The sequence below is a fragment of the Lipotes vexillifer genome, unplaced genomic scaffold (genome assembly GCF_000442215.2).
Source record: "Lipotes vexillifer unplaced genomic scaffold, Lipotes_vexillifer_v1.1 scaffold491, whole genome shotgun sequence".
Classification (NCBI taxonomy): domain Eukaryota; kingdom Metazoa; phylum Chordata; class Mammalia; order Artiodactyla; family Lipotidae; genus Lipotes; species Lipotes vexillifer.
The window spans coordinates 1233749-1246206 of NW_006770548.1; the positions used below are offsets into that span (position 1 = coordinate 1233749).

The following is a 12458-nucleotide window of genomic DNA, read 5'->3' on the forward strand; positions in this document are numbered from 1 at the left end:
CCTGCTGAAGGGCCCAGATGTGCAAATTACAAGCAGAGCCCAATGAGCAACAAGAGTCCTGAATTGCAAATTGGAACATCAGGCCCAGGAGAGCAGAGGAGAGGCCTGATATGCTCCATCCCTGTTAGCAAAAGCTCAGCACAGAGCACCATTACAAGTCTCCTGTCTGGTCTCTCCTACATGCAATCAATTCTACACATCAGTAATTGATTCTTCTTATTACCATGACTCTTAGGATTCTGGAAAATTCTCCTACCACAGATCATATCAGCTCTTCACTTAGGGAAGATAGCCCCTTTGCCCCCTGTACTAACTCCTCTCCCATGGTTCTCCTCCTCTCATGTTAACCTAGGCCATATCACTTGTGTCCACCCCTGGCTCTTATTCATCCTGCTCCATCCTTCTGTCAATCTAAGCTATAAACTAGAGATCAAATGCCATTTTTTCCACAAAGATGCCTCTGCTGACATTTAACCTAGATTGATTTCTGAATTCCCAGCTTGACTTTGTGTGTGTAGCACACGTTGTCACACTTGATTATGCTGCTTTATACTTTACAGAAACAAATCATATGTTCTCACTTCCACTAGACTATAAGCTACCCAAAGTAATGACACTGTCTTGTTCTACTTCTAGGCCTGACAGCGGGATATTTAATAGGTCCTTAACAAAGTCACTTAAGATTAACATACTGTTGCCTCTATGAAACCACTCAGTCAGCTTTTGCTTACCCAATCATTTACATCTTGAGTTTCTGAGTGTGGTCCCTGGTCTAACAGTGCTTTGTTTGTGCCAGCTCCCTCACATGCATTCCCAGAGCTCCTGTGCTGAGGCACACTACCTTCACCAGTCCCATGAGACCAGAGGCCCTACATCCACTCAAAATGTCTGCTAAACAAGGGACCAGAAACTTTACTAACAGTCTTAAAAGGTGGATCTGTGATAGCCTTAAGATTAACAATTAGAAAAGATAAAAGAGCCAAGCAATTTTAAAGTTAAAATTTCAACAGTTCTGGGCTTTCCTGGTGGCACAGTGGTTGAGAATCCACCTGCCAATGCAGGGGACATGGGTTCGATCCCTGGTCTGGGAAGATTCCCACATGCCGCAGAGCAACTAAGCCTGTGCGCCACAACTACTGGGCCTGTGCTCTAGGGCCCACAAGCCACAACTACTGAGCCTACGTGACACAACTACTGAAGCCCGTGCGCCTAGAGCCAGTGCTTTGCAACAAGAGAAGCCACCACAATGAGTAGCCCCCGCTCACTGCAACTAGAGAAAGGCCATACGCAGCAATGAAGACCCAACGCAGCCAAAAATAAATTTTAAAAAATTGCCTCTTTAAAAAAAAAAATTTTCAACAGTTTTATTTTTGCAACTTTTCTATAAATCTAAAATCATTTCAAAATAAAAAGTTAAAAAATTTAGCTCAGGGCTTCCCTGGTGGCGCAGTGGCTGGGAGTCCGCCTGCCAAAGTAGGGGACACGGGTTCGAGGCCTCGTCCGGGAGGATGCCACATGCCATGGAGCAGCTGAGCCGTGTGCCACAACTACTGAGTCTGTGCTCTAGAGCCCACGAGCCACAACTGCTGAGGCCTGCGTGCCTAGAGCCCGTGCTCTGCAACAGAAGCCACCACAATGAGAGGTATACACACCACAATGAAGAGGAGCCCCTGCTCACCACAACTAGAGAAAGCCCGCGTGCAGCAATGAAAACCCAACACAGCCAAAAATAAAATAAATTTATTAAAAACAAACAAACAACTTAGCTCAATATAGCTGCCATGACAGAAAACTCAATTAACCATGGCTTGTCTTAACTATTTTTTAAGGAACATAAAAACACGGTTGGAAAGTCCCACTGCATAGGGGGCTTATTCAAGACTCCCAAGATGATCATTTTTTTTTTTTTTTGGCCATGTTACATGCCTTGAGGGAATCTTAATTCCCCGACCAGGGATCAAATCCGTGCCCCCTGCAATGGCAGTGTGGAGTCCTAACCGCTGGATCACCAGGGAATTCCCCAAAGATGATCACTTTTAACAGGCCCACCGGAAGGTATTTTAGATCTCATAATTCACCTATACTGTGTCCAGTGTAGTCCATCTTTAGATGACAATTAAAGGAGGAACAATTTAACACTCTCTCAGCTGTGAAGAGTTTAGAGCCTGTGTGCTAAACTACAGGGGTTCCACTAGATCTGTTCATTTGTGATGCAAAAAGCAGCTTCTGGGACAGAGATAACACTTGGGGTGACCCATTAGTCTCTACCTAGAAGTTTACCCTTCCTAAAGAGATCACAAAAAAGCACTCCAGGCATCTATCCCCAAAGCAGTTACTGGTCATTTCATTTACCTCCAGGTACCAGGCTAGAATTCCTGCCTGTTCCACAGCTTCTCTTGCCATTCCTGTCCCCTCTCCCCAACTCTAATTAAAATACTAAATACTGTATTACTGCAAGACCCACATCATTCCTGTAAACAAGTCAGAGGTGACAGAGGTTACCAGGCAAGTTCTGTGTTGCACTGGGCCCTGAGGGAGCAGGCTGCCCTACAGATAAGTCTCACTTACTGAACAAGTAACCTGGAGCTGCTGCTGCTGCTGCTGCTGCTGTGGTGGCGGTGGCGTCTGTTCCTGGGGGGTTTGTTGTTGTGGCTGCTGCTGAGGGTCCCATATATGGACAGTCTGAGCTGTATTCTGGTATGTGCCTGCCACGGCCTGCACAGCCACTGGAATGTGGATGTTGCCATTCATGAACTGTGCTGGAAAGAGAGAGTTTGCAAGGGTCTGCACTACCTCTTCATGGGAGTTTTTCACTACAGACGTGGTGCCCACCATCTTCTCCTTGTCATCCTCCAGCTTTACAGCTGCCAGGGCTGTGGGTGAGCCACTGACGTGAACTGCGTTGTAGGCTTCCTGGGGAATGGCAATGTGAGTAATGCTCTGCTGCTGAGGGTCCCCCCGGGGCTGGGCAGAGTAAACAGGTATGGTCCAAGTTTCTCCTGTAGGGCTAGTAATGGTCCCAGTGGCACTGTACAGGTGGGCACTGTCTACTGTTAGTAAGTCGGGCCTCAAAGACACATAACTCTGCTGCTGGCCCTGTGGAATGGCCAGCACGGTGGCCACCGGCTGCCCTGAGATGGCGTAGGACACAGTGATGGGCATGTCCACTTTGCGCTTCTTCACTGGCTGGAGGACACTGGCCGTGCCAACCCGCCGCTCCCCTTCCCGAGGTGAGCCCTGCTGGGACGGTGGTGGGGAAAGGGCACCCACAGTCTGGATTTGGATCTGCTGACCCCCAGCAAGAGACTGGCCAGCCACCAGCTGAGCCTGGATCTGTTGATGTGGGATGTGCTCCTCTGGGATCTCTGCAGCCTGGATCTGCTGGGCCGCCTGCATGTGCTGCACCTGGATCTGGGCCGCCTGCAGCTGCGAAGGGCTGGGGCTCTGCAGAGATGGGGTCTGGATGGAGGGGGCTGTCGGCTGTGCTGCTTGGCCTTGGATCTGCACCTGGACATGGATGGGCTGCTCAGCAGGCTGGTGAACGGTGAGCTGCGGGGAGAGCTGCTGAGCCGAGACCTGCTGCGGAGACTGCTGTACCTGCACCTGTACCTGCAGCGACAAGATTCACCAGTGAGTGAATAGGGCAACATCGAGAATCCAGCCCCGAAGGGAAGAAGAGATCTCAGACGGGAACCCTGGGTAATGTGAAGAGGAGGTAATGTGAAGCCATACCCAAGGCTTCTGAGGAGGCCATAATCTCCAAAACCACAGGCAAAATTCTCCAGCATCACACTCTGAATGTGTTGCATTCAGAGCAACACATATCCACCTGAGAGCAAGCAAGACTACCAAGTGGGAAATATCAAAACTTTTGCTCATTTCTTGACTTCCTTTTTAAAAGTAACCCCTTTTGTTTTTGCATACTGACATAGTAGTACAAGTATACAATTTATAAATATATACTTAGGCGTATGAACAAAAAATAGTTTATCCATGTGGTTAGCAATAAAAAGTGTGGGGATCTTGTTCTAAAAGGTCAGAAGGCATTCAATTCCCAACTCAGGATCAAAACTACCCCCACCACAGACAAACAGTAAAAAAACACAGTAGAGAAAAACAACAACAACAACAACAACAAAAACACAGTAGAGACAAAATGTTTGAAATCTCTTTTGGAGATATCTCCAACTTTGCTGCTAAAATATGGGCACTGCTGAATGATTCTTTAGAGTGCTTATTTAAGAGAGCATTGTTTTAATAGAGAAGCCACAGATTCCTGATAATTTAATCTAAGGTTATTATATCCTGAACCATGCATTTCTGATAATAACGCAGCTCATGTCTCACTGCTGCTACTTCAGCATACAAAACAGCATGAAAGGATGCTACGTATAGTATATAATTTTAAAAAAGAAAAGATTTTTCCATCAGACACACATACCTAAATTACTCTGAACTTGGACTTCCCTGGTGGTCCAGGGGGTAAGAATCCACGCTCCCAATACAGGAGGCCTGGGTTCAATCCCTGGTTGGGGAACTAGATCTCATATGCATGTTGCAACTGAGTTTGCATGCCGCAACTAAGAAGCCCACAGGTCGCAACTAAAAGTCCACATGCAACAACTAAAAACATGCCACAACGAAGATGCCATGTGCAGCAACTACAGTGCGGCCTACATAAATAAATTTAAAAAAAAAATTACTGTGAACTCATGTAGGAATGAGGAAGGTATAAAATAAGAAGGTAGATCAGTGATTATATACATCACAAAAGATAACCAAAGATGGTGCCGGGACAACTGGCTATCGATGTAAAAAGAATGAAGTTGGACCTCATCGTCACATCATACACAAAAAATGTGAGAGGATCTGAACAGACACTTCTCCCAAGAAGATAAGCAAATGGCCGGTAAGCACATGAAAAGTTGCTCAACATCGTTAGCCGTCAGGGAAATGCAAATCAAAAGCAAAATGAGATACCGTTTAAACCCAGGAGGTTGACTATAATAAAAAAAAAAAAGATAATAGGGACTTCCCTGGAAGTCCAGTGGTTAAGACTCCACGCTTCCAATGCAGAGGCATGGGTTCCACCCCTGGTCGGAGAACCAAGACCCCACATGCCGTGTGGCTCGGCCAAAAAATACAATAAAAAAAAAAATTTTTTTTAAATAATAAAAGGTAACAGGGACTTCCCTGGTGGCACAGTGGTTAACAATCCGCCTGCCAATGCAGAGGACGTGGATTCGAGCCCTGATCCAGGAAGATCCCACATGCCGCGGAGCAACTCAGCCCATGTGCCACAACTGCTGCACCTGCGCTCTACAGCCTGTGAGCCACAACGACAGAAGCCCACACAACTACAGCCTGAGCTATGCTTTGCAACAAGAGAAGCCACCCCAATGAGAAACCTGCGCACTGCAACAGAGTTAACCCCCACTCGCTGCAACTAGAGAAAGCCCACGCACAGCAAGGAAGACCCAACACAACCAAAAATAAATAAATAAAAAAATAAAAAAGATAACAAATGTTGGCAAGGATGATAAAAAATTGGAATTCTCATACACTGCTGGTGGGAATGTAAAATGGTGTAGCTGCTTTGGAAAAAAGTCTGGCAGGGACTACCCTGGTGGCGCAGTGGTTAAGAATCTGCCTGCCAATGCAGGGGACACAAGTTCGAGCCCTGGTCCGGGAAGATCCCACATGCTGTGGAGCAACTAAGCCCATACGCCACAACTACTGAGCCCGCAAGCCACAACTAGAGAATGCCCACACGCAGCAACAAAGACCCAATTCAGCCAAAAATAAAAATAAATAAATTTATAACATACTTTAAAAAACAAACAAACAAAAGCCTGGCAGATCATCAAAAGGTTAAACATAGCGTACGACAAAGATATGAAAACCACACCATATGACCTAGCAGTTTCACACCTAGTTATATACTCAAGAGAAACAGAAACTATACTCACGTAAAAACTTGGACATGAGGGACTTCCCTGATAGTCCAGTGGTTAAGAATCTGCCTTCCAATGCAGGGAACGTGGGTTCGATCCCTGGTCAGGGAACTAAGACCCCACATGTGGCGAGGCAACCGAGCCCATGAGCTCAAGATCCCATGTGCTGCAACTACTGAGCCCAGGTGTCACAATGAATAGCCTGCACGCCACAACGAAAGATACCATATGCGCAACTAAGACCCAATGTGGCCAAATAAAGAAATTAATAGATAAATATTTTAAAAAAGAACTTGGACATGAATGTTAATAACAGCATTATTTAAAATAACCAAAAAGTGGAAACCCAAATATCCATCAACTGATGGATAAATAAAATGTAGTACTTCCATACAACAGAATGTTGTTTAGTAAGAAAAACATAAAATTTTGATAAAATGCTACAACACAGATGAACCCTGAAAACATTACGCTAAATGAAGTCAGTCACAAAAGACTACATATTGTATGATTCCATTAATATGAATGTCCACAACAGGCAAATCTATAGAAATAGAAAGTAGATTAGTGGTTGTCCAGGAGACAGGGATTGGGGAAAATATGAAGTAACTGCTAATGGCTACAGGGTTTCTTTCTGGAGGTGATGAGAATGTTCTAAAATTGATGTGGTAATGGTTGCACAACTCTGTGAATAGACTAAAAACTACTAAGTTGCACACTTCACATGGAAATGACTGAATTATCTGACATGAGAATTACATCTCATTAAAGCCACTACTGATTTCAAAAAAAAAAAAAAAGCAAGGAAGAGGCTGTGTAAAGAGCATAGGCCTTGGGACTTCCCTGGTGGTCCAGTGGCTAAGACTCCACGCTCCCAATGCAGGGGGTCTGGGCTCATTCCCTGGTCAGGGAACGAGATACCACATGCCACAACAAAGAGTTAGCATGCCGCAATTAAGAGCCCACATCCCACAACTAAAAGATTCTGTGTGCTGCAATGAAGATCCCACATGGTGCAATGAAGATCCCGTGTGCTGCAACTAAGACCCGGAGCAGCCAAATAAACAAATAAATAAATATTAAAAAAAAAAAAAAAGAGTATAGGCCTTAAGAACAGACTTGAAGTGAACAGACTTGAAGTGATGATGTACTTTCCTGGCTGTGAGTCCTCTAAGTTTCGGTTTCCTGAGGTACAATAAAAAGGGGGAGAATGCCTACCTCCTTACAGAGTTGTCATGAGCATAAAATAATGTTTACTGACACATAGTAGATGTTCAAAAGTAGGTTTTCTTCCTCGTAAGCAGTATTTCTTTACACCAGTGAGTCTCAAAATGTAGTTTCCAGGCCAACATCATCATCACACTGGCAATTATCAGAAATACAAACTTTCAGGTCCCAGCTCAGAACTATTAAACCAGAAACTCTAGGAATGGGCCCAGCAATCTGTATCTTAACAAGTCTTCCAGGTGACTGATGCATGCTCAAGTTGGAGAATCAGTGTTTTATACCAAGGACTAAAGGAAATGGTGAAGCCAATTACTACAAAAAGAAGTTTTCAAGCTCTTTGGTCTCAGCACCCTTTCAAAAAATGATTGAGGACCAACCCCAAAGAGCTTTTGTTTACATGAGCATAGATAACAATTCCTACTGTATTAGAAAATTAAACTAGGAAACTTAGAAAAATATTAATTCATTAAAAATCACCACATAGAGCAGAAGCAAGAAAAACTACAATTCTGCAGGCTGTGGAAGGAAAACCACATTCACAGAAAGATAGACAAAATGAAAAGGCAGAGGACTTTGTACCAGATGAAGGAACAAGATAAAACCCCAGAAAAACAACTAAATGAAGTGGAGATAGGAAACCTTCCAGAGAAAGAATTCATAATAATGATAGTGAACATGATCCAGGACCTTGGAAAAAGAATGGAGGCAAAGATCGAGAAGATAGAAGAAATGTTCAACAAAGACCTAGAAGAATTAAAGAACAAACAAACAGAGATGAACAATACAATAATTGAAATGAAAAATACACGAAAAGGAATCAATAGCAAAATAACTGAGGCAGAACAACAGATAAGTGACCTGGAAGACAGAATGGTGGAATTCACTGCCACAAAACAGAATAAAGAAAAAAGAATGAAAAGAAATGAAGACAACCTAAGAGACCTTTGGGACAACATTAAACACAAAAACATTTGCATTATAGGGGTCCCAGAAGGAGAAGAGAGAGAAAGGAGCTGACAAAATATTTGAAGAGATTATAGTCGAAAACTTCCCTAACACAGAAAAGGAAATATCCACCCAAGTCTAGGAAGTGCAGAGAGTCTCAGGTAGGATAAACCTAAAGAGAAACATGCCAAGATACATAGCAATCAAATTGGTAAAAATTAAAGACAAAGAAAAATTACTGAAAGCAACAAGGCAAAAACGACAAATAACATACAAGGGAACTTTCATAAGGTTAACAGCTGATTTCTCAGCAGAAACTCTACAAGCCAGAAGGGAGTGGCATGACATATTTAAACTGATGAAAGAGAAGAACCTACAACCAAGATTACTCGACCCAGCAAGGATCTCATTCAGATTTGATGGAGAAATCAAAAGCTTTACAGACAAGCAAAAGCTAAGAGAATTCAGCACCATCAAACCAGCTCTACAGCAAATGCTAAGGGAACTTCTCTAAGTGGGAAACACAAGAAAATAAAAGCACCTACAAAAACAAACCCAGAACAATTATGAAAATGGCAACAGGAACATACATATTGATAATTACCTTAAATGTGAATGGATTAAATGCTCCAACCAAAAGACACAGGCTCGCTGAATGGATGCAAAAACAAGACCCATATATATGCTGTCTACAAAAGACCCACTTCAGACCTAGGGACACATACAGACTGAAAGTGAGGGGATGGAGAAAGATATTCCATGCAAATGGAAATCAAAAGAAAGCTGGAGTAGCAATACTCAGATAAAATAGACTTTAAAATAAAGAATGTTACAAGAGACAAGGAAGGACACTACATAATGATCAAGGGATCATTCCAAGAGGAAGACATAACAATTAAAAATATATATGCACCCAACATAGTAGCACCTCAATACATAAAGCAACTGCTAACAGCTATGAAAGAGGAAATCGACAGTAACACAATAATAGTGGGGGACTTTAACACCTCACTTACACCAATGGACAGATCATCCAGACAGAAAATTAATAAGGAAACATAAGGTTTAAATAACACAATAGACCAGATAGATTTAATTGATATTTACAGGACATTCCATCCAAAAACCACAGATTACACTTTTCTTCTCAAGGGCACATGGAACATTCTCCAGTATAGATCACATCTTGCATCAAAAATCAAGCCTTGGTAAATTTAAGAAAACTGAAATCATATCAAGCATCTTTTCTGACCACAATGCTATGAAGATTAGAAATTCATTACAGGGGAAAAAATGTAAAAAACACAAACACATGGAGGCTAAAGAATACATTACTAAATAACCAAGAGATTACTGAAGAAATCAAAGAGGAAATAAAAAAATACCTAGAGACAAATGACAATGAAAACACGATGATCCAAAACCTATGGGATGCAGCAAAAGCAGTTCTAAGAGGGAAGTTTATAGCAATACAAGACTGCCTCAACAAACAAGAAAAATCTCAAATAAACAATCTAACCTTTCACCTAAAGGAACTAGAGAAAGAAGAACAAACAAAACCCAAAGTGAGTTGAAGGAAAGAAATCATAAAGATCAGAGCAGAAATAAATGAAATAGAATCAACGAAAACAATAGCAAAGATCAATAAAACCAAAAGCTGGCTCTTTGAGAAGATAAAGAAAATTGATAAACCTTTAGCCAGACTCAAGAAGAAGAGGGAGAGGACTCAAATGAAGAAAATTAGAAATGAAAAAGAAGTTACAACGGACACGGCAGAAATACAAAGCATCATAAGAGACTACTATAAGCAACTCTATGTCAATAAAATGGACAACCTGGAAGAAACTGACAAATCCTTAGAAAGGTATAATCTTCCAAGACTGAATCAGGAAGAAGTAGAAAATATGACCGGTCACAAGTAATGAAATTGAAACTGTGATTAAAAATCTTCCAACAAACAAAAGTCCAGGACCAGATGGCTTCACCAGTGAATTCTGTCATTTAGATAAGAGCTAACATTCATCCTTCTCAAACTCTTCCAAAAAACTGCAGAGGAAGGAACACTCCCAAACTCATTCTATGAGGCCACCACCACCCCTGATACAAAAACCAGACAAAGATACTACATAAAAAGAAAATTAGAGACCAATACCACTGATGAATATAGATGCAAAAATCCTCAACAAAATACTAGCAAACAGAATCCAACAACACATTAAAAGGATCATACACCATGATCAAGTGGGATTTATGCCAGGGATGCAAGGATTCTTCAATATGTGCAAATCAATCAATGTAATATACCGTATTAACAAAGTAAAGAATAAAAACCATAAGATCATGTCAAGAGATGCAGAAAAAGCTTTTGACAAAATTCAACACCCATTTATGACAAAAACTCTCCAGAAAGTGGGCATAGAGGGAACCTACCTCAACATCATAAAGGCCATATATGACAAACCCACAGCAAACATCATTCTCAATGGTGAAAAACTGAAAGCATTTCCTCTAAGATCAGAAACAAGACAAGGATGTCCACTCTCACCACTATTATTCAACACAGTTTTGCAAGTCCTAGCCCCCGCACTCAGAGAAGAAAAAGAAATAAAAGGAATACAAATTGGAAAAGAAGTAAAACTGTCACTGTTTGCAGATGACATGATACTTACTATACATAGAGAATCCTAAAGATGCCACCAGAAAGCTACTAGAGCTAATCAATTAATTTGGTAAAGCTGCAGGATACAAAATTAATACACAAAAATCTCTTGCATTCCTATACACTAACAATGAAAGATCAGAAAGAGAAATTAAGGAAACAATCCCATTCACCACTGCAACAAAAAGAATAAAATATCTAGGAAAAAAACCATGTAAGGAGGTAAAAGACCTGTACTCAGAAAACTATAAGACACTGATGAAAGAAATCAAAGATGAGGCTTCCCTGCTGGTGCAGTGGTTAAGAATCTGCCTGCCATTGCAGGGGATGTGGGCTAGAGCCCTGGTCCGGGAAGATACCACATGCCACAGAGCAACTAAGCCCATGCACTACAACTACTGAGCCAGCACACCTAGAGCCAGCGAGCCACAACTACCGAAGCCCGTGCGCCTAGAGCCCATGCTCTGCAACAAAGAAGAGCCACCGCAATAAGAAGCTAGTGCACCACAACAAAGAGTAGCCCCCACTTGCTGCAAATAGAGAGAAAGCCTGCACTCAGCAACGAACACCCAATGCAACCAAAAATTAATTAATTAATTAATTAATTTTTAAAAAGAAATCAAAGATGACACAAACAGATGGAGAGATATACCATGTTCTTTGATTGGAAGAATAAATATTGTGAAAATGACTATACTATCCAAAGCAATCTGCAGATTCAATGCAATCCCTATCAAATTACCAGTGGCATTTTTTACAAAACTAGAACAAAAAATCTTAAAATGTGTATGGAGACACAAAAGACCCCAAACAGCCAAAGCAGTCCTGAGGGGAAAAAAACGGAGCTGGAGGAATCAGACTCCCTGACTTCAGACTATACTGCAAGGCTACAGTAATCAAGACAATATGGTACTGGCACAAAAACGGAAATAGAGATCAATGGAACAGAACATAAAGCCCAGAGATAAACCCACACACCTATGGTCAACTAATCTATGACAAAGGAGGCAAGGATATACAATGGAGAAAAGACAGTCTCTTCAATAAGTGGTGCTGGGAAAACTGGACAGCTACATATAAAATAATGAAATTAGACACTCCCTAACACCATACACAAAAATAAACTCAAAATGGATTAGAGACCTAAATGTAAGACCGGACACTATAAAACTCTTAGAGGAAAACATAGGAAGAACACTCTTTGACATAAATCACAGCAATATCTTTTTTGATCTACCTCCTAGAGTAATGAAAATAAAAACAAAAATAAACAAATAGGACCTAATGAAAATTAAAAGCTTTTGCACAGCAAAGGAAACTACAAACAAGACGAAATGGGAGAAAATATTTGCAAATCAATCAAGAGACAAAGGATTAATCTCCAAAAACTGCTCACGCAGCTCAATATTTTTAAAAAAAAAACCCAATCCAAAAATGGGCAGAAGACCTAAATAGACATTTCTCCAAAGAAGACATACTGATGGCCAAGAAGCACATGAAAAGCTGCTCAACAGGGCTTCCCTGGGGGTGGAGTGGTTGAGGGTCCGCCTGCCAATGCAGGGGACGCGGGTTCATGCCCCGGTCCGGGAGGATCCCACATGCCGCAGAGTGGCTGGGCCCGTGAGCCATGGCCGCTGAGCCTGCACGTCCGGAGCCTGTGCTCCGCAACGGGA

At 42.0% G+C, this 12458-nt stretch overlaps 1 protein-coding gene across 3 annotated transcripts in view; it reads right to left on the reverse strand.

Annotated features, from left to right (window-relative positions):
* QRICH1 (glutamine rich 1) overlaps positions 1 to 12458 on the reverse strand; it is a 55384-nt gene that overhangs the window by 15056 nt on the left and 27870 nt on the right. For all 3 annotated transcript variants that reach the window (XM_007446181.1, XM_007446182.1, XM_007446183.1), the window contains one exon: positions 2569 to 3609. In XM_007446181.1, the coding sequence (XP_007446243.1) occupies positions 2569 to 3609 (1041 nt within the window). The remainder of the gene's footprint in view (positions 1 to 2568; positions 3610 to 12458) is intronic.